Below are 21,027 nucleotides of genomic sequence, written 5' to 3'. Positions count from 1 at the left end.
TGTACACTCCTTCCACCTTAGAATGGCGGTGCGCAGCAGGGATGATGAAACTGGGTCAGGCATTGGACATAGATTCAAACATGCCCAAGTTAGTCTCTCAGCTCGGTGGGAGTCGAGAGGCCGTAGAGCAATGGTGTATGATAATCGAAGACTATTCACAGAGAGCTATGGCCATAGAAAGCGACAAATTACCTGCCATCGCAGCTTTGGCTGGAAAATTTGCCCCGGTTCTCGGAGAATACTACGCGGGTATCTGGAAGGATAGTTTCGTTAGCCAGCTAATGTGGAAGAGACTCGGGCAGCTGGAACTGGGTAGACGCAGCGACATCTACAGAGCACCTTCATGGTCATGGGCTTCGCTGGATGACGGTGTCTCTTTTAGGAGGCCACAAACAGCCTGCTGCATATTGCTTTCAGCGCAATCTATGCCCAAGAACGGGCATGTCCCTTATGGAGAAGTGACCCGAGCAGCTGCAACGCTGTGCGGGAAGATCTCTACTGGCTTCATTACACGAGCGGATGAACGGGGATACTGCACGTTGACTCTTGAAAAACGTCATGTTGAGGACGCACCATTGAGGAGATTCTACGCATCTTATTTCCATCAAGTGAGTGCACAAGGGAAGCTGATTGAGGTTTCAGAAGCCCCAATGCAATCATGGATTGATGACGCACGACATGTTTGTTTCCCCCAATGTGTTGGTGAGCTGTCTCCGTGGTCTCACATTTCTATTGATCAGTACTAACGAATTGCCTCAATGATTAGTACTGCTAATCCTATACAAGACTTTCGATTATAGGAGATCACGATCATATAGCGACAACACTCACGCGCTCTCAACCGGATGTGCAAACCATGCTTCCAGCGAAGGGAACTATAAGTTTGGTATATTTTGCGCCGATATGGCAACTTGAGAGGCGCGTGTACAGTTACCATAGCAATGGCTCTCGACGGACAGCGCGCGAAGGGATATGACACGTAGGTCAGGGTTAAAAGCTTTGAGAGTAGGAGCGGTGAGCGTATATGTATGGTAATGAGTCAGTAACAGCGACGCATTTCGGCGGCAATATTACAGAACCGCGTTGTTATGATCTAAGCGCCAATTCCTAAAGGAGGTATCTCCACATATGTGAGTCCGTCCACAAACGCGCTTGCCGAAACTAGCATCGCGTAATACTTTCCGACGACCTCACGTTTCGCAAAGACGTGTAGAAAGTTCTTTCTCCAAACAAAAGCTGACAATGAGTATGATTTCGCTAGTTCGCTATGCAGTGCAATTGAATGCTTTGCTCTTTCTAATGGTAAACCCCATACGCCCAATAAAGCACAAACGCCCAAGTTTTCCCCTATGTCCAGTCGATTCCGTATCATTAGTTCGTAGCAAATCCTGCTCTTGATATCACTTCCGTCAATTCGTCCTCGGCGCCCCGTCTAGTTCTCCACTTCATTGTTGATTACAAGTGCGGCGGTGTAGCTATGCGATAGCCTACACGTCCAGCGTCGCATCTTCAAGACTCATTGGTTGGGCTGGCAGGGTTGGAGAAGTTGGGTGTAGCAGGTGCGGAGTAGGTCTGCGTGATGGGTTCGCAGACGTTGCGGTGGGTCTTCCAGTCCGACTTTTGGCAGTTGCGGTCGCAGTAGTACGCGGCCTTGCAGCGAGAGCAGCGACGGCGTGCGGGTTCACCAGAGCATGTTGTGCAAGCTGTTGCATGTTAGTAAGACGTCGCCATCATGATGTTTGAGATGAGTGTAGTGGTGCTAAAGTGCCAGGCCATGAAAGCGGCCGCGATAATTGTGGGATAAAGTGGAGAGGCGCATGCGCGCTAATGCAGCGTAGCGAATCACGTCCGGTTCCTGCATCGCGCCACATGGAAACTGAAGATAGGAGTTCAAACTTACGCTTGCTGGTGAAAGAACCGTTCAAACTCTCGGTGCTGGCCATGGGACGAAGAGAATGGAATAGTTCGGGGCGATTGAAAGCCGGCAGCGGGGATGTGGATGCTGGCGGCGTGGCTTGCGATGCGACAGAGCCGTCAGAGGACCGTCTCGGAATGTCTAATCGTCATGTTAGAATGCATCGCAATACCGATTTCGAGTTGTACAATTGCAACTTCGAAGAAGCCGAACATACCACTCTGCGCGCTGTCTCTCCTGTCCATTATGGAATGTCGACCATTGTTCACCGCTCCATTGCCATCGCCAAGACTGGACGTAAACACATTCAAACACACGCTTCGGGGTGGCATTTCCTCTTCTCTTTCTGTTTCGCGACGTCGTTTCCTTTCTGTAACCGGTCAAGGCAGAGTCTTTAGAAAAGAAAGAATTAAGAGAATTGAAGGGACTGCAGGTATTTCAAGCAAAATCTGTCGCTTCGCTGAAAGTTTCGCTGAAAAGCGGTGTGAGGTGTGGAAGCACAGATCGCAAACTAGCCCAGGAACAGGCTAAGGCTTACCGTTCCGCTGAAACGCGCGGTCATGTGTCTCAGCCTTGGGTATCTATTCACCGTATCATCTTGGAGAAGTCGACCTTCTCTTGCATCTTCTATGCATTATGTGGATGTTGGGGTACTTGAGAGCTTTCGGGCGTTGCCCATAGTTCAAGTTGCGCGACTTCTCGTGATGGTCGGAGGATCTGCAAAACAAATCTCCGATCGTCTGGAGCGCGATTGAGTTTGAAAAGCAAGCAGCACAATGCACTTCCGATAAACGGAAACGGCGAGACCGCCAGATTGTGGGGTAGTCAGCGGCTGACGGTCCTCGTGGAGACTTCGCATGTACAGGTCAGCAGTGAGCTGATCATGTACCGCTTCTTCGCTGCTCATCTACTATCAATGCTTCGCGAGCGCGATCATATATCGCCAAGTGTAGGGGCGTCGTTGGGCGCACTGGAGATGGAGAACTTCGAAACGTGCATTTGCCACTACTTCGTTTTTCCAGAGGCAAGAGCAACAGACAGATGATGCATAGCCCGAGCTGACACAGGATTGTCCCCTGGCGGTGTTCGATCTTGTTAAGAACAGGTTTGTGCTGATGAAGGGTCCAGCAACCGGTCAACTCGGTCAGCTTTATCGCTTACTACGGCAACAGATCAGCATCAGTCCGGACTCAATATGCAAACCAAGAAAGGAGGCAACACGGATTGCTGCTGTCGTTCGTCTCCGGCGACCTTAGTAAGCGCAATGCTGAAGAGGCGAACGTCAGTTGTTTTCGGAGGATGAAAGGGTTTGCACGTGACCGACTCGCTCCGCATGACCCCACAAACTTGTCTGGACCCTGACGCACTGTCAGTATAGAAGTGGCTAGACGGTCGAATGTGAACGGCGGATATGGTCAACAGTCTTGCAGGTGGTAGCGTATATTGCTAATTCTATTGGTATAGCAATACTTAGAACGCGAAGAGGTCACATGCTAAAGTTCTTCTCCAAGAAGATTGGGTAAGCAACACGAGCACCAATCGACCCAAGCTTGAGGTGCCAGATTGTTCTAATCTGCCCCGCCGATATCCATCGCTCGATGTGTCGTTCTCAGCCAGAGCGGGGACTTGCTGCCTAGACATTGTCAAAGGTGATAGGCCAATGGTCCGATCCGGATCGCGGTAGACCTGATGTCAAATCAGCAGACCATGAGGAACGAATGATATCATGAACAGGCCATGGGCATTACGTTGCCAAAGGGTCTATCGGCACCATGTGCGTTGAAGATTGGTTCCTGTAAGGCAACTGAGACAGTTCGCGAGGAGCAACGGAACGCTGTACACTCCGAAGCACGATTACCAGAAACCAAGATGCCGTAGATTCCTAGGCTGCAGTAGACCCTGTCTACGACGCCACAGTGTAGCTTCACTCTGGATCACGGATCTTTGTGCACCAATCTTCATGCATCCAAGACTTGGAAGAGGGTCTCAGTACGGGGGCACGGATGCGTGAGAGGGGCAGAATGACGACGGAATTTTCTATCGTGTAACTAGTGGGAGTTTGTGGCGGTGCAGTGCCGAACCCGTGTTTGCGGCTGTCATGATGAGCAGCATCACGCTAGAAGCCCATAAAAACTCCCGCCAAGGATACCAACTTGATCATGTGCCACTCAATCATGCCCGGAGCCCGTACGAGCGCGGATGGCACTTTGAAGCCCCTGGCTCCGACATACGGAAAGTGCCGACCGTGTGTCAAAGTGGGAGTCATAACACAGCGCCAAAAAGAAACACCACGAATGTCCCAAGTTGGGCACAATTGACTCACGGTGGGCAGAATCGAGTGACAGCTGGACGTGAAACGTACTATTCGGGTGCTTGTCAACGTGTTTCTCGTGATGAAACACTTTGCTGTATACCGGAGAAAACATTGGTACATAGGGCCTGTTCATGTTGGTAAAGTGGGCGAACTGCTGTGCCAATGCGCCGATGGTGAAAAAGAGTCACCAGAGAGCCCAATTGACGAATGACGAGGGGCCAAACTCCGGTCAGACAGAAAGAGACAGGCGAGTCGAGCGATGGGTGAATAGCGCCATGCACGTTGCTCGGCAAGCGTCGAGTAGCAGGGTGTCTGATGAGTCTTTGAGCGACACGCAAACATTTTGCACATTCAGCGCCCTCGACTGGTGTGCGTTCAAGGGCGCAGACGAAGCTATGCACTTTAGCACAGCCCTAGATGAGGTGTTGCGGGTCTTGTCGTGGGTTGCAGCCGCCGGTCTGAACCATGGCAGCGGCGCACAGTGCAATTTCGCAGCGACACGCAAACTTGCACATGGGCTTCAACAGCCATCAACAGCTACTCTATGGCGTGCATTAGTTGACGGATTGGCTGCGGAAGGTTGTGGCTATGCGCGAACTTGTGTAGCGGTGAGATTGTGCGAGTGCTGCGCAAATGAGCAGAGCGATGGTGGAGAGGAAACAAGTCTTGCCCACATTGGGTGTGGCTGCCGTGGCTGATGCCTCGAGAAAACAGGCAGCGACGGCACCCGCCCACCCCTCAACACCGTGATGCGAACGCGGACAGCGACATGAGGCGCAGCATCGAATAGCCAGACGGCACCCACAGCGAGCGAGCAATGTCGTTGGAGAGACAGCATAGGTGTTCTCTGCCCGACTGGACACGTTGACACGCGCGGCACGAGTCGATGCGGCGGTTGCTGGCACTCCTGGGCCCATTCTCTGGCGAAGCGACAGCTCATCATCGCCAATGACAGCGCCGTCGACCAGCGGCCGTTGACGGCCCTCTGACTGACGAAACATGCCTCTAGCGGCGGTTCCCAAGACATCGTCGTCATGCACGGATCGAGAGGAACAATTGCAGTCACCGCCCTCGCTAGCAGGCCATGGCCCCCTAGTCCTGGAGGCTAAGAGGTGCTAACCTAGCCCCTGCTGATGGTCACAGGCAACCCATGCCTAGCTCAGGCTTCCACCCACACCCTGGGCATGCGGCCGCTGTACAGGATCGAGACATATATTCCATGCCATCCGCGCCCACCATGGACCCTCTATCTAAACCAACTCACTCGAAACGACTACGACCTGCTGTTTACACGACCAACAGTCTACCATCTACCACCGCCAGCAAGAACAGAACACCAACAACACTACCACACCAAAGTTACCCTCCCACACTGGGAGTGACTTCACCAACACCATTCCGTACCTTGGGAACAACGTCACAACGGCTTCCCCAAAGTCTATCCTGAAGAACTCACCCACATCATCTCCCAAGATGCCTTCCGCACGCACAAACCAACCGACCATCGTTCACTCACGGCCTTCGACGGCCAAGAAGGAGCGTGTGGTCGGCTTCTACGAGGACCCCGTCGACTCTTTCTCCCGTCCTGTCAACACTGCTGAGAGCTGGGCCGCCTACCACTTCGAGATGCACGCCAGGAAGTGTGCTTACTGCCACAACCCCTACGAAGTCCACCGCAACCACGAGCAACTCTGCGAGGTCGGCCACGGCCTAGCCCAACAAGTGGCCCGCTACATCTACCAAAAGTCGGACGGAGCCACCTACTCAACTGTCGAGGAAGACAACAAGCTCGTCCGCGTAGAGATCCCAGCCGGCTACGTTGAAGTCTGCAGCCTTCTCAAGGCCATTGAGCGCAGCATCCGTCACCGATCCCGCAAGCCATTTGTCTCCATGGACCGTAGCTACTACGTTGCTCCCCGCACAGCACCCGCCTCTCCCCGACGAAGCCACTCCGTCAAGGTTGACCAAGAATCAAAGACCAAGAGCAAGTCATCATCACGATCCCGCAACGGTGAGATCGTCGACTGGCCACAGCACAGCACCAGCCGACCAAAGCGACCACTTGCCGAGATCAGCAACACTCCCAGCTCCAAGCGCGGCTCCCTCTACGAGGAGGACCTGGCTAAGCAGCGCCGAGCTGCAAAGCACTACGCTGTCGAGGTCCGCGAGCCATCGACACGGGACCTTCGCGAGCACCGGTCGTCTGGCTACTACCGATGAATGATGACTTGAAGACTTTCTTTGCGCCTTACGAAATACGATCTATTGAATAATACGATACCCACACTACCACCTACGGCTACGAGGCCTAGCGGCCGCGCGGTCGAACACTCCGATCCCACCACGACATCCGCGGGCGGACGCTGCAAAAGCTCCGCGCCGGTGCGCGCCACCACCACCAAACACACATTCATACATGCTTTATCGCACGCTTTGTTTCTGCGTTGCTTATACATGCTCTTGGGTAGTGCAGGATAACGGTGGAATGATACCTTGAGAGGATCAAACAGTTGCATGCCTCCACCTTTGCGGTGTTGAGGGGGAATGGATGATGCACGCCAGGGTAATAGACCCTGATGATGCAGAGGAAACTTGGAATGACGTTACTGGCCCGAGACTAAGGGATCTGGCTAGATAGCTAATAATGGACATAATTCATAATCACCTAACACCACTATGCCATCATGAAGTGTCTTTGCCCCATTACCTGAAAATAATACTAGCATTACTTCCATAGCTTCCTCGTACTCTGAACTAACGGCTGGCAGATGCTCTGCCGATAGCGCAAATGCTAGGTCCAGACATAGAGACCACCGAGCCACATTACACTGAAACAGTCATACACACAAGACAATCTTGATCCATCAATGACTCCCAAACCACACACACCTCGGCTGCTCCCTCAAGGCTCTTCCCTTTGTTACGGCCTAGACATGACCAATCACATCTCAGGGCACCCAGCAACACCTTGTCTTATCGCTAGCCAGGTTTCCCATCATGTGGCCAGGAATATATTGATCGCCGTCGCCGGATACGAGTGCGTGAACACCCTCGTTACCAAGATTTTGTTGGTATGCGACTGGACCCTGATGTCTGCCTGGCGCGCACTGCACCCTCAATCTCGTCCGGCGAAGACAATTGTGGGTTTGATACACCCTCTCGCGATATCAAAGTGAGACTTGCATTGCGCGCTGCTAGTGCATTTCGCAGTCGCGCAAACTGTCATACCACTTTCTTCTTGGAGGCCAGAGTGCAATACTGAGCCACAAAGCCACTGTCTGACATACATGCCCTCGGCCCCAGGATAAAACCAGGACGACATCATTGTCAGCTGTGCCGGGGCCCTGGTCAAGTATTTGGATGACATTCAGGGTGCTTGCCTTGTTACTCATGACGTCTTATCACCAAGGTTCTTGACGGCAGAATTCTGATTATCGTCCAGGGAGGATTGCGATGCGGGGCATGGCAGACGTCAGGGTCCAGATGAGAACCTTGGAATCTCACATCTCACACGGGATAAGGTCAGGGTCTGCCAGGTTGGTGGCGATAAGAGGAGGTATCGTGGTTTGACATGTCCGAAAGTGTGCCTAGTGTGATAGAGTCTTGGTAGATAATTACTAAGAGTGGACAGTGGTGATGGTGGTTTGGTGGTGTTGCGGGGTACGGGCGCTGGACGGGCAGGTGTGTTGCGCACTGGCAGGCAGTGTTCAATCCTCGACGCTCTCACGACCCTCACCACAACGAGTCGCAACAGATGTTGTTGCCACTGCCAAAAATACTGTCACGGTGATATTGCCATAATTTGGTGATCTACAATAGTAGCCTCACGATAATAGCAACGGTCTCGCTTCAAGCCGCGATACGAAGATCGAACGAGAAACCTATACAAGTTATTGCGCGTCCGCCGCAGAACGACCGAATTACCATTAACACACGTCACATATTGAAGACACAAGCTGGCCATTATATTGAGGTGGAGGAAAGACTGCAAACATCAGGAGACAGGAGCTGCTGCTCTTCGCACTGTCCAACCCAAAAGGCCCCGCCAACCTCTCCACATCAGAATCTAGCCAGAATACAGCAGCGACGTCTGCATTCCAGAACACTTCTCCATCTTAATCGTGCATTGACAACTGTCCTTTATGTTCCAGCAGCTATCTCACGATCATCAGGGAGGTTCCCGACTGATAATCATCAAACACCGTGGGTGATGCTAGCTGCCGGTCAAACGGCAGCACCAACCCCACTCTATTAATCGCAGATTTCGATCATAACTGGCCACACCAGCTGAACAACGACAGTTCAACGAAATCAAGTCCATGATGGATAGTTGCATATGATATGCATATTCTTATTCTCCTGTGGAGCTTGCATCAGCTCCATTGTCACCGGTCAATATGCAGCTAATTCTCTAGTCCACGTCCAAAAGGGTGCAGCGTGCATGCATTGAAGCCTCACCGGTCAACCTGATCGAGTACCTGCAAGATACCCACCAGCGTGCGCGGTCTCGAATCTCTCATATAATCACTCTCCTGCATCGTCGGACCTGTCCGGGCTTCTGAAACAGACAAAAGCATTGCGCAAGCTGTATTGCCAGCTCACGTCTCCCCGCATTTACCAGGACGTGCCCCTTCCGTCTGGCGAGGCTGCTCGCTGGTCAACGTGTCCATCGACTCATCGCCAAATCATCGTCTGCACACCCGTCCGAACCAACCTCATCCCAACCACCCGACCTTTTCTTCCCCACAGTCCAATACTTTGGTCTTCCTTAGCATATCTTCGTGCAGTCCGGTGCAAATGTCAACGTGTCGCGCTCGCTTGCTGGGGTCCCTGTTCTGTGGAGTCGCAGCGGCCCTGCCCAACCCAAGAAAATCTTCTCCTGCTATGGGTCGGTAGCCGAAGTGCAATGGAATCTTTGCTGCAATAAGGTCACAAAAACAGGGCTGTGCCGGCCTCAGGTACTGGCAGAAAAATTGCAAGTGATTGGGCAATGGCTATGCGGATGAGGTATGTGTTCGGTGGTCGATGCGTGGTGGTTTGTGACATACTTGCGGAAAGCCATCGTTCGGTGGGTGGTGAAGGCTGAGGCGCAGCACCGAGTTCGCAGGGCTGAGCCACCAGTACCTGGTGCAAGTTATAAGCCACTAATCCAACGCATGCTCATCGGTGGGAGTGGCATCCCACCTGATCGTGCGGCTGATGAGTCCAATATTGAAAATACGACGCCTGCAGCCGCCGCCATGCCTTTGTAAGATGTAAGACAGACGACGCGCTCGCTCGAAGTACAAAGCGGCAAATGCGACCATCCTCCCAAGACCTCTCTGGGGGCCGAATTTCAGGAACCGCCATGCCAGCGCCAGCCTTACGGCCCCCAGCTCCTCCATCGCTCCACCCTCCCGTCATTTCAAAAATAGCCCCCAGGGTTCATGCGCGACATGCTGCGCCGCCTCCATGTCTGTTTCGACACCAAACATCTTCACAGCCAATCGCAACGTGCTTTTCTGCCGTACATGGGTTCACATTGTAGGATGTCGTTTGCTTCAGTTACGCATCATCATGCCTGCTTCACTGGGTTGCAATCGCCATGGCAATATCGCAGCATGCGTGAACGGTATCAAGATGGGGCTGTGAATGTTGGATATTGAGATAAGAGGAGATATTGGGGATAGCGATGCGACGACAGAACATGCAGAGTGGTATTTCTCGGAAACCCCGAGATGGCATGTCCTTGGTAAGCAGGCAGTTCTGCATATGACGCTTGTAGCGTGACGTACACTCCATGTCTGATCTTGAGGCGCGAAGAGATGGGTGCGCGAGAGTTGATGGATAGCCCCCAGGACGACAGTTACACACTATTAGCTGCTCCGTAGCGCGTATGCTCATTTTGATGACGTGCTCGAAGAACATCCTGGGTACAAATGGATTAGAAGGTAGTGTTCAAGCATTGTACTACTGTCTTTAATCGTTCACAGCTCGGTGTTTCCGCTCATAGATGTGAAAATCAGTTCTGTGCCAGAAGACACCACGGGACTAGGAAACAAATAAGCAAAACCTGAACATTAGGAATGTTATTCCGACAGGAACACTTTCACTGCTTGTCAGACTTGGAGGTCCTCGCTACATCCGCACATACTTGACGACCGCCAATTTCCCTATGCTCGCTTCTAAATGACGCTCTGTAATGCCCCCAGGCTACACCGGACCAGCGACTATCTGCTCACCAGACCACTTGACTCGCGTTCGATGACCCTGAGACTATTTCAGTCCCACTCGTAACTTTCTAGATCGACCTTTAAATTAGACCGGAATTCCCACACTGGGGAAAAAGGCCGAACGCGAGAGTCTCGGAGATGATCAGAAAAAGACTTTCGCGTATAGACCTCCTCTTCAACTTCGGTATGTAAACAAGTGCTGCAGTAATACCCCTGCTCCACCTGGAACGACATCGAGTTTACCAGAGGTGCAAACACTATGGGCATATGTCGCGCAATGGTGATCGGAACAGCTGAGATGACGGAGACGCTGGGTCGAGTGTAGTCGTGCTTCCTCAAAGCCCATTCTGAACTTGTTCAGGCCGTTCGTCAGTGTTACAGGGAGAGTGCGAAAACTCGGTGTCATGTCAAAGTCTTCGGTTTCATAGATTTGGTACCCCATTGCCAACTTGTAGTTCGTCACACGGGATTCATCTAGTATGCACTCCACACAAAGTCGCGTGCATGTAGGGAGGTATATGTGCTGCGCCAACTGTCCGCATCGGTACTCAGTGTATCTTATTGCTGGTCCCGGTAAAACGTCCTTGACCCGGATTTGGTCGCAATCTCTCTGCAGTACCTTGTTGCATAGCTGCTGTGGCGTAATGTGCGCAGAGGTTCTGAGAGCCATCATTCCCAAGACGGTGTTTGGTGCAAATTGTAAGCAAAGGCGAAGAGACGATTCTGTATCAACGACGTGCATTGCGAATCGGTTGCAGCGCCGGGACGCATCATATCGGTGACTGCAAGGTTTTCGAGGACCATGAGAAGTAGTTCGATAGGAAGAGTCGCGAGCGAGCCTAGGACCTGTTGCTGCGACGCTGGTCCTGCAAGAGCTGAGAGTGGTGTCCTGCGGCCCAGCAGTCGATCGAGAAAGACACACTCGACGTCTTTGTGTGTATAGGTGATGCTCTTAATAGGTACGTTCGATGGCTCAGTCATGGTGAGTGTTGGGAATTTCCAAGTGTTTGTGCGACTGCTCGGTTCGAAATATAGGTAGATCGGGTGGGTGCAAGAGATTTGATGGCTCGTTCTACTCAGCTTTTTGTTTAAAGAGGGAATGATGGACTTGATGGATTTGATGGATTTGATGGATTTGATGGATTTGATGGATTTGATGGAAATAGATGAGAGTTTTGTAAGAGTGTGCGACTTGCCCGGAACCATGGAACGGTGCTCCCACTCATCGAGTGACCCATACTGCAATCACGGAACAGTGATCAGTAAATACGTCAAGCAAACAGAGCCAGCTTATCAGGTCAAGCAAACAACGCTTCCAGGACGACGCTGGGAGTGGAAGTTCGTTCTTTGAAGTGATGAAGAGCATTCTACCTAGCACTTTGATACACCTACCTGCATCACACTACATCACCTTCGACTATAATCCGAAACATACAAAGCGCAAAATTTGATCCCTCTTCACAAGTAAATGCGAGGCTGCTACTCGCAGCCAGCGTCGGTGCAGCCTTTACGCTATTGCAAAGTGCTCCAGCACAGACACGTAGTGACGACTTCCATCATGAGACTATCAGTGTGTAGGTACAATTCGATCCGTCAGAATTTTCTCGGAAAACGTCTCTCTAACATCTAGTCCTCTTCTTTCGATAATGCACTTTCACTTCGCCTGTCTTAAAGTCCTGATGGCCCAATACGACTAGTCCAGAACCAACGCTTGGAGAAACCAAGGGTTTCACACTCTTTGACCACACTCCTTCAATATCAGCATTTACTTTCAATGTCCCGTGATAGGTCCGCCTCTCAACGGGTATTTACCCCACTGCTTGATACCCCATTGGCGCTTGTACGTCATGGTCGCTCACCGTATCTACCGGCTGCAAAAGAAGAGATTCCTCGACCGTCCAGAGCCACGGAGACTAGACATAGAAGTTCATCCAAAGTCGATCAAATTTCCAAAGGCTCACGGTCTACAATCAGCCAGCCTCTTCGCCCGGCGCAACGACAACAGAAGCGCCCTGGAGATACGGCAGTCGAGAATTATAACCACGAATTGAAGCGTCCTCGGATGACCCGCGACGCAGCCCAAGGGCGACCAAAGAATCCCGAACTAGACCGTCGCATCTTCAACAGCTCCCAGAAAATCGATGCAAGAGCGTATATATCTAGAGGAGAGATTTGGCAACAGCCAGATTATCTGGATCACGATCAGCGAAGGCCCCACAAGCATGTGCGGTTCACAGATGCCTCCCAACCCGAAAGGCGCCTAGAAACACGCCGTCCACGTCTGGCCGGTTTTGTGGGTGAGAGATCAAGAGTGATTCCGGATCCGCAGACTGGCGCCAAGCACAAGGAAAAGGTCGAGGATATCCGAGAACGCATCGATTTCCCCGGTTTCGGGTACAACGAGGAGTTAAAAACACCAGAGGAGAGGCTCATGAAGTATCGCGCGGATGTACAAATATCGCAGCTGCATCAGAAGCGCTACAAACTCATAGCTGAACGTTACGCTGCAGAAGAAGCCGAGCTGTGGTTCCAGAGCAGAATGATAGCCGCCCAACTCATGGTGGACGTTGAAGAATCTCGACAGAGGGCGAACATCGGAGCTGCTGCAGCTGATGCAAAAGCGAATCTTCGTTGAAACAGCATGGGGTGCCTGAATCTATATTGAAGATGGTTTGATTTACCTCAGAATCGACCCGATGAGGTTCATGAGAATTGGGAAAGTGGTCTAAGATCATGCGACATTGCTGGGTTGCTACATTGTTCGTCTTGCGCGCCTGGAGCTTGAGAACGAACGCACTCGTTTGGATGTCATCGTATGATACGATTTTGACTACTGCGATGGATGTGTTTTGCGGACGACTTGCGGGAGGCGTTCGCTGTAGTTGCTGTTTAGGTGGAAAAAACGAGGAGACGGCAAGATCCAAGGGTTTTCCGGGAGCGAATCTGACGCCCCAGTCGTCGGGTCCGCCACGAAGTCTAAGACTCATCACCAACAAAATTGTATCTGTACGTTTTGCGGCCCTTTTTCTGCAACGTTCAGTTCCTGCGACAATGTATACTCTTTGTATTGGCGAAATTCCGCGGCACCGCAGCGTCTATATCGGCACGCCGAAGCTCCTCGATTGTGGTAATCTCTAACGCGAGGCGGGGAAGGGCCGAGTGACCTAAAACGGTAACACTATGCGGTTCCGCACATCATGTCCACAATACCATCAGTTTGCATGCGATCGCACCATATTTGCTGCGGTCCTTTCTTGATCGGTTGCGCAGTCCGGTGAGGGGGTAATCGTCTCGATGTGGAACAGAAACCCGTATATAGTGTGGCCAGGTACCTGAGTAACTGCGAGCTTGCAACCATCCAAACTCTCTTACACAACCATCTCTTTCAACAAACAAACCAAGTGCAAATATCTACCCATCATGCCATCTATCCATCCCGCCATCGATAACGGTATCAAGAAGGGCGATCCCAACTTTCCCGGCGGCAAGCTTTACTGCCATTGCCCCTCCAAGAAGGTCGAAGTCACCCTTTCCAGCAACGTCGCGCACAACCACGCTTGCGGCTGCTCAAAATGCTGGAAGCCTAAGGGCGCTCTCTTCTCAGTCGTCGGTGTCGTTCCCGTAGATGCCCTCTCCGTGACCGCCAACGGTAACAAGCTGCACATAATCGACGAGTCGGCGGCCATCCAACGCAATGCCTGCAAGGAGTGTGGAGTTCACCTCTTTGGTCGCATCATGGTCGACCATCCATTCAAGGGCCTGGACTTTGTGCACACCGAACTTAGCGATAAGAAGGGATGGCAGGAGCCCCAATTCGCGGCATTCGTCAGTAGCATCATCGAGCAAGGTTTCAACCCCAAGGAGATTGATGCCGTAAGAGAGAAGTTCAGGAAGGAGGGACTCCAGACATACGATGTACTGAGTCCGACGTTGATGGATCTCATCGCCACCTATACTGCGCAGAAGAGCGGAAAGCTCTCATCGAAGTTGTAGGGTTGTATTGCATGGTCTGGCGTTCTGGGTGTGGTTGATGTGGATGATGTATCATTAGATGACGAGGAATGGCTTAGAGCTTGGATTGGTCTTATAGACATTCAAGAGTTTTATGCACCTGGAAGACCGACTAGCGCGGGACGTGTGTAGTTATATTGCATACCACTGAGCACCGTGATCGCGCGCTAAACCTCTCTAGCAGCCAGGATATGTATGCTACTTGAGAGAAGACATGTATCATGGATGTTTTGCTTTCATTTAGGAATTTACTTCACTAAATCTCCGCGCTGGCAACACTGAGAAGGCAATGCTTCCTGAGTTATCTTAACGTCAACAGCGCTGAAGTCAAAGATGTACAAAAGTGTATACTCGACCAGTCATACATAAGACGCTAAGACCGCCGCGCACTGTTCTGAACACCAACTTACTACTTAATGAAGGGCGAGATAAGGTGCACGGAGCCTTGGTAGTATGGTTTCGATGTATGATATAGTTTCGAGTGGTTTCGAGCGTTGCAAAGTGAACACTACACTTTAGATTCAGGCTAAATTAAGGCAGATCCTTCTACTGATTTTGGCAAGCAGCGCATGCATGCTGGGCGTGGTGAAAGTGGTCTTTGAAGGGGGCTAGCGTAGCAGTATTCTGAAAAAGTGCTTATGAATCTTGGATGAAGGAAATCTATACATTAAATATTGGGTATCTATAACGAAGCGCACTCTTGCTGAGTAAGACCAGTTGTCGTGATGTACTCCACCTTGGAGTCACCAACTTCAATGTCAACCGTAGGGGCGAGTCCATCAGCGGACAAGATTGTTGAGGCAGTAAAGTAGACGTACTCTGCAGTCTCTTTGCTTGCACGAGTCATAGGGATGGTCTCTGGTCGCAAGCGAGGAATGAAGTTGCCCTGAATCTTGTTCTTCTTCACAACATTGATCTGTGGAGTGGCGCCACCCCTGAGAAGTGCCTTGGATACAGCAGCAGTGATGGTCAAAGTGCCTTCCTGCTTAGCTGCGTCCCAGGCGACACAGGACTGCGCATCTTGGTATAGAATATCGGCATTCACAGGGTATCCGCCTGTGCCGCCATTGTCGTAGGTGTCATCATTGACGCGAATGGTGAACGAGTCGAATGCCTCGCTAGCATTGAGCGTCTGGTCGAATTCGAACCATTGGAAGTTCTCGTCTAGGTATCCAAAAGAGGTTCCTCCTTGGAAAGTGGCACGGCGAGCAGCGATCTCAGCGACTGTGGTATTGCCACGCGATTTCGGAATGATAGAAGCGGTAAGGCTGTCTGCGTCACGACCAGTTACTGGTGTAATGCGAACACGGATGCGTCCAGAGAACTCGATTGAGCCATCCTTGAGTGAGTAGGATGAGATGTAAGGACGGATGTCGGCTGGCTCCAAGGGCTCCGTCAGTGTGACATCGCCTGGTACAAGACTAAGCATTTTCTCGAATGCAGCCTCACACTGGGACTTGAAGTAAGCCTTATCGGCAAGCTTACGCATGGTTTTGTTGTCGTCAGCAGCAAAGATTCGCTTGTCGGAGTTCAACGTGTTGTTGGGGTTGACAACCAATGGGTTGGCTGTCGAGTTGTCAAGGTATTCCAATACCACGTTGTTGTCCAATACGCCCAGGGTGGTATCGAAACTCGCCTTGTTTTCTGCGCTGACTGGACCAGAAACAATCTCGGGGTGATCAACAGAGTGAACACCACCAATGCTGTGACCACAAGCAATCAAAGTGATCATGTCGGTTTCGCTTAGGCTGGCAGTCTCAAACCTCTTCCTGGTGGTGTCGAGATCCGTGTGGGCTTCCGGTACGCCTTTGATACCAGCTTCCGTCGCATCCTTGCGGCCTAGTCTCAAAGGAACGCGCATATTGGCGCAACGAGCCACGGACATGACTAATGACAAGGCCAAAACGTCGGCTGCGGAGCTCCTGATGTCGACTGAACTAGATATGTCGGCCAAGGTGTTATTGAGTGCAGCACCCAAGTTCTCTGGTCGGTCAAGCTCGTATTGTATCGAGGCGTCCAAACCGCCAATCTTGGTTTTGGCGTCATGTGTAACGGAGTCGTGGAAGGCAGTTCGTACCCATTCTGCGGCTTTCTGAATACCGGGCTGGCCAGCGCCAAAATCGCAGGTCATGACTTCTGTTGCTTCGTGAGCTCTGGGCCAAATGGATTGAGGGTGTAAGATACGTACGATCCGATAGTGTTCCATCTTTGATGTACCCAGATTGCAAAAACAAGAGGTCTTCAAACTGGTCGTACTGGCTGGGCCAGACGTATGCTTGACAGCTCGGCGCAAGAAGCGCGAGGCTGATCAACTGATTTCTTTTCATGATGCCTAGATAGTCGGACTGTTGAGTGTCTTGTGGTGGATTACTGCTAGGCTCTTATTGATGGTAGACACTCATGGGCATGCTCTTGTTATATAAGTCTTGGAGACACCTACCCAATGCTATTAAAGGATATTTTGTAGAGTAATTTCAACTACGCATGGTCAATGCATATACGGATGTAGGCTTCCATGGTGCACGTTGCAGCAACTAGCATCGTGTTCGGGATACGATGTAGTATGGAGACTGAGAGAGGGAGGGTCAAGGTCACTTCCGCTGAGAGCCTTGTCTGGAAACTGATCTTAGGCGTTGGCGACTAATTTTGGAAACACGACCCTGGGCAAGATTAGCTTTGTGTCCTGGCTGATTGGTCCTGAAAATCTCCGGAGAATGCACGCGACACTACATGGTCTGAGTTCGCCTTCTTTCGGCGGAGACGCAGGCGGACTAGAATCCGCAATGACTTGGCGAAGCTTCGAGTCTCTAAGTCCACAGTCAATTCAACGCTGAGAACGCCACTCATGGACTTCATTTTCTTCGTACTTCTCTCCAGGATCATACGCAGCCGTTTGTGGCCTCGTCAGTAATTAGACTGAGTGCGCTGGCCACGTATCTAATACTGAGCACAGAGCGCGTCCAGTGTACTGATAGGGGCAACATTTTAGACCGAGGCTGAACAGCTTGCAAGGCTATACTCGTAACGCTACCATCGTATTTTGCCGTTTCTTCATCAATATGCCTAGGGAGTTTCCGCCGGGTGGCACCGTGCCTTCCTTTGGGCGACCCACGCTCTGACCGCGATGTTTTGTACCAAAGCTAATGGTAAAAGCCGAACGTGATAGTCGCTGTCAAGCAACAAAGAAGGCAACGATCAGAGATGGAGCGCAAATACTTTTGGCGCCATTGTTCGACGGGTCTGATGTTAACGATCAGTCATTTCGCTTGGTCAGCTCTAATGTTCTTCCGTCCTTCTACGGCAGCGTCTCGATCACAACAGAGGGACATACTCTACAATGGCCTCTCACGATACAAACTGCTCGCATGTTCAAACACAGAGTATCGCGATGTGCCCGTAATTCATAGATCTTCGGTATCATGTAATCGTACCCAAGACCTAAGAACCACCACTCATAACGTCCACTGCAAGCGTGATATACCCAAGCTCGAGAATTTGCATATGCAACAGGGGTGAACGATATTAGATGTGGCTTTTCCCCTTCCAATTGTCTCATTCACACGGATTTCAGAGCGAGAGCGAAGCAAAGGTGTCGAAGTGAAAGTCACAAATGCGAGTCACAGGACGATGAATGGCGCCGCTGTTCAGTCACAGCCTTTCTGATGAGATGATAAGATCCCTCTAATGAACTTACGGCCACCGCAACTTTCGTCGACGACCTCGCCCTGTAGTCGAGACTTAAGTCAACCCATATCCAAGAGTAACCAGAATATTTGGACATATTTCATATCGACACACGTCATGGCTCCGATCGTATTCAACAGACCTATATCGCCGACTCCTGACTCGGTAATGGGAGAGGTGGTTGACAACATCTGCCAACAATGGGACATTGACGATGCGTGGCAAGCACTTCCCAATGGTCTGAGCTACAATCATGCTGAGTACGCCATGGCATGGGGCCAGCCATTCTTGATTCATCTTTCAGCCTTGGCAAGCCTTACACCAGGAAAGCTTGAAGAAGTACAAAAACGTCTTCATAAGCGGATTGATCACGGTCGAAAGACGAAAGGCCGCCACTCGTGGGTGATGCCTGATGATCTCAAGACGCTGGTTGAACTCTATCGGCGCAAACAACCCACAGCTGATAGGTCCGCCAATAGGGGACAGAAAAGTGACTTTGGACATAGAGTAGGACAAGAAGAGGAGCAGTCAGAAGGAGAATTAGCAGACGACGAGCATGAAATTCGAGAGCAGTATATGTCGGACAGCACTTTACAGACCAGGGATGCCATTGGAGGAATTGCAGCGTCGGATGATTGTCAGGACGGAGAATGTACTCCCCGGTCTCGTAGCGGTTTGTCTCATACTGCAACCTCCACTACGCTTACCCGTAGTGAGAAGCGCAAGGGGGACCAGGACTTGGACGAGCGGGTCATCGGCAAGGCATTGCAGGTACGAGACGACATCGAATTGTGGCGGGAGGCTGTCCCAGTAGCAGACAACCTGAGGACCGTGGCCGTAGAACAAGGGTTTGAGATTCCACCAGATTTCACACCAGAACAAAAGATTGAGCTATTGTGTATCTTGAGGCGACGTAATCGAAGCCTCGTGAAGGTTGCCGAGCTTGACTTTCGAATCCGATTGGAAGAGATGAGGCTTTCACAATAGGACGGTGTGTGGGCTGCGTGGATATCTTATAGGAAGGGTTGTTCCAGGAAAAGTATCGCCAGCCTCTTCAGAGTAAGAACAATTAGATCAAATGTAGGATGGAGCATATCATCCAATTGGACAGGATAATGTGATGTGCATCCAGTTTTGTCAGGAGCTATGCGGGGTAGATCTGGAGACGGTCGAGTTAGTCGTGCCAAGGACCTCGGTACGGATCAGATCAAGGAGCCGCCGTCCCTCGATCGTCGCAATCTTGGAAGCAAGCGCGAACCCAACTCCGCTATGATATAAGCCATCCACTTCGGAGAATACCTATGGCCTCCTCATCGTGTTCATCGACAGCGCTGTCAGCACGATGGTGGACTTCACGCAACATCCTGTAAAGGGCATGTACGCGCTGGCCGCTCTGGGCCTTGAGCTCGTGCGGTTCCCAGTATTCATCGTCAAATTCCTCCTCTTCGGTCGCCAGCACCCTAGCTGGACCTTTCGACAGGCCATCGCTGTGCACGCCCTCTTCTCTGGGTTATGGCACGTGGCTACGGTGCAAGCTAAGACACCACTGCCTCTCACACCGGACCGGGAGAAGGAGCGATTCCTTGTCATCAAACCGGCCAAGGATGACGTATACAAAGGGCCATTAAGGAGCAACAAGGACGTTGTGCCAGCAGAAATTGGTGCGACGTGGTTTCCTGCGCCATTGACCACGGGCAGCGATAAGAGCAACGTCAAGGTCGTCCTTCATATCCACGGCGGCGCTTTCGTCACAGGTCAGTGGATAGCTTTTGTGATACACATGCCCGTGGCTGACTTTTACCAGGAGATGGAAGGACGGGACAATGCGGGGCTCCCGCAAAGAAACTTCTCAAGCATACCCTAGCCACACACATCTTCTGTCCCCAATATCGCCTCTCCACGCTGCCTGCCTCCAAGACATCAAACCCTTTCCCAGCCGCGCTCCAAGACAGCCTCACGTCCTACCTATATCTCTTGAACGACCTCAAGATATCCCCAAAGAACATCATACTCTCCGGAGACTCGGCAGGCGGCAACCTCGCCATCTCCCTTCTTCGCTACATCTCCGAGTACGGCTCCGACCTCGGTCTACCTGCTCCCTCGTCAGTGCTTCTCTGGTCGCCCTGGATCAACCCCGCCGATACCTCTGCATCATACGTTCACGACAATAGGAACTATGCCACAGACTACCTCTCTCCTCCCTTCACGTCCTGGGGCACACAGGCATATGCTGGTGAAGCTGGCGAGCAGGTTCTGTCACAGCCATACATTTCGCACAAGAACCGAACATTCAAAACCGAGGTGCCTATCTGGGTGAATGGAGGTGGGGGAGAGATACTATACTTTGACGTAGTCGAATGGGCTGAGAAGATGAAGCAAGCAGGTAATCATGTACAGCTTGACATTGAAGAGCACGTTCCGCACGATCTCTTACTCCTGGGTCACATCTTGGGATTCGACCAAGAGGCTGTAAATATGGCTAAGCGGGCAGGCGAATGGCTGAACGAGCAAAAGAGATAAGGATGGACGAGACGCTTGTATCACATACCCGAAGAAGGCAGTATTCACTGGAGACTCGGCAAATTACACTGCGGCGGATTTCGTATGCCAGTGAAGAGTATGCGAAAGCGGCAGTCAATGACTAGGATAGCTGTGTGTTCACCAGTGTAGTGTAGTATTGGTAGTTCTGACTGGAGACTGGGGTTGACTTTCCGAGAGTGTGTTAGCGAGCACAGAGAAGAGTTCACCAGACTTGCTAGCGCTACTCATTAGGTTCAATACCATGGTTTGTGAACGATCGTCTATCATATTCTTTCTATGGGTAATGTTCGCCGCATTCATCTTACACCAGCCGGATCGCGCCCTCTTGAGCCTCGTTCCCAATAGACTGG

The 21,027-nt window shown here is 51.4% G+C and overlaps 9 protein-coding genes across 9 annotated transcripts; 5 read left to right on the top strand and 4 right to left on the bottom strand.

Annotated features, from left to right (window-relative positions):
- Window positions 1-41: 41 nt before the first annotated feature.
- GT037_006481 (uncharacterized protein) lies at window positions 42-746 on the top strand (the record flags this gene model as incomplete). Its single annotated transcript, XM_038931528.1, has 1 exon — window positions 42-746. One exon carries the CDS (start codon window positions 42-44, stop codon window positions 744-746), a length of 705 nt encoding a protein of 234 aa, XP_038786025.1.
- A 763-nt stretch (window positions 747-1,509) lies between these two features.
- On the bottom strand, window positions 1,510-2,160 carry GT037_006480 (ankyrin repeat and mynd domain-containing protein; the record flags this gene model as incomplete). Its single annotated transcript, XM_038931527.1, has 3 exons — window positions 1,510-1,703; window positions 1,901-2,056; window positions 2,133-2,160. The coding sequence occupies 3 exons, from the start codon at window positions 2,158-2,160 to the stop codon at window positions 1,510-1,512; spliced, it is 378 nt and encodes a 125-aa protein (XP_038786024.1).
- Window positions 2,161-5,702: 3,542 nt separating this feature from the next.
- Window positions 5,703-6,449, top strand: GT037_006479 (uncharacterized protein; the record flags this gene model as incomplete). The annotated part of the gene is made up of 1 exon (XM_038931526.1): window positions 5,703-6,449. One exon carries the CDS (start codon window positions 5,703-5,705, stop codon window positions 6,447-6,449), a length of 747 nt encoding a protein of 248 aa, XP_038786023.1.
- A 4,040-nt stretch (window positions 6,450-10,489) lies between these two features.
- GT037_006478 (uncharacterized protein) lies at window positions 10,490-11,070 on the bottom strand (the record flags this gene model as incomplete). Its single annotated transcript, XM_038931525.1, has 2 exons — window positions 10,490-10,788; window positions 11,061-11,070. 2 exons carry the CDS (start codon window positions 11,068-11,070, stop codon window positions 10,490-10,492), a joined length of 309 nt encoding a protein of 102 aa, XP_038786022.1.
- Window positions 11,071-11,110: 40 nt separating this feature from the next.
- On the bottom strand, window positions 11,111-11,422 carry GT037_006477 (uncharacterized protein; the record flags this gene model as incomplete). The annotated part of the gene is made up of 1 exon (XM_038931524.1): window positions 11,111-11,422. One exon carries the CDS (start codon window positions 11,420-11,422, stop codon window positions 11,111-11,113), a length of 312 nt encoding a protein of 103 aa, XP_038786021.1.
- A 1,081-nt stretch (window positions 11,423-12,503) lies between these two features.
- On the top strand, window positions 12,504-13,076 carry GT037_006476 (uncharacterized protein; the record flags this gene model as incomplete). The annotated part of the gene is made up of 1 exon (XM_038931523.1): window positions 12,504-13,076. One exon carries the CDS (start codon window positions 12,504-12,506, stop codon window positions 13,074-13,076), a length of 573 nt encoding a protein of 190 aa, XP_038786020.1.
- A 785-nt stretch (window positions 13,077-13,861) lies between these two features.
- On the top strand, window positions 13,862-14,434 carry GT037_006475 (glutathione-dependent formaldehyde-activating enzyme; the record flags this gene model as incomplete). The annotated part of the gene is made up of 1 exon (XM_038931522.1): window positions 13,862-14,434. One exon carries the CDS (start codon window positions 13,862-13,864, stop codon window positions 14,432-14,434), a length of 573 nt encoding a protein of 190 aa, XP_038786019.1.
- A 700-nt stretch (window positions 14,435-15,134) lies between these two features.
- GT037_006474 (heme peroxidase) lies at window positions 15,135-16,779 on the bottom strand (the record flags this gene model as incomplete). Its single annotated transcript, XM_038931521.1, has 2 exons — window positions 15,135-16,588; window positions 16,641-16,779. 2 exons carry the CDS (start codon window positions 16,777-16,779, stop codon window positions 15,135-15,137), a joined length of 1,593 nt encoding a protein of 530 aa, XP_038786018.1.
- Window positions 16,780-18,253: 1,474 nt separating this feature from the next.
- On the top strand, window positions 18,254-20,656 carry GT037_006473 (alpha beta-hydrolase; the record flags this gene model as incomplete). The annotated part of the gene is made up of 3 exons (XM_038931520.1): window positions 18,254-18,907; window positions 19,416-19,890; window positions 19,941-20,656. 3 exons carry the CDS (start codon window positions 18,254-18,256, stop codon window positions 20,654-20,656), a joined length of 1,845 nt encoding a protein of 614 aa, XP_038786017.1.
- Window positions 20,657-21,027: the final 371 nt, after the last annotated feature.

This window comes from Alternaria burnsii, assembly GCF_013036055.1.
Source record: "Alternaria burnsii strain CBS107.38 chromosome Unknown 752, whole genome shotgun sequence".
Taxonomy (NCBI): domain Eukaryota; kingdom Fungi; phylum Ascomycota; class Dothideomycetes; order Pleosporales; family Pleosporaceae; genus Alternaria; species Alternaria burnsii.
The sequence above is the reverse complement of the archived record's forward strand: the minus strand, read 5'-3'. Positions and strand labels throughout refer to the sequence as shown.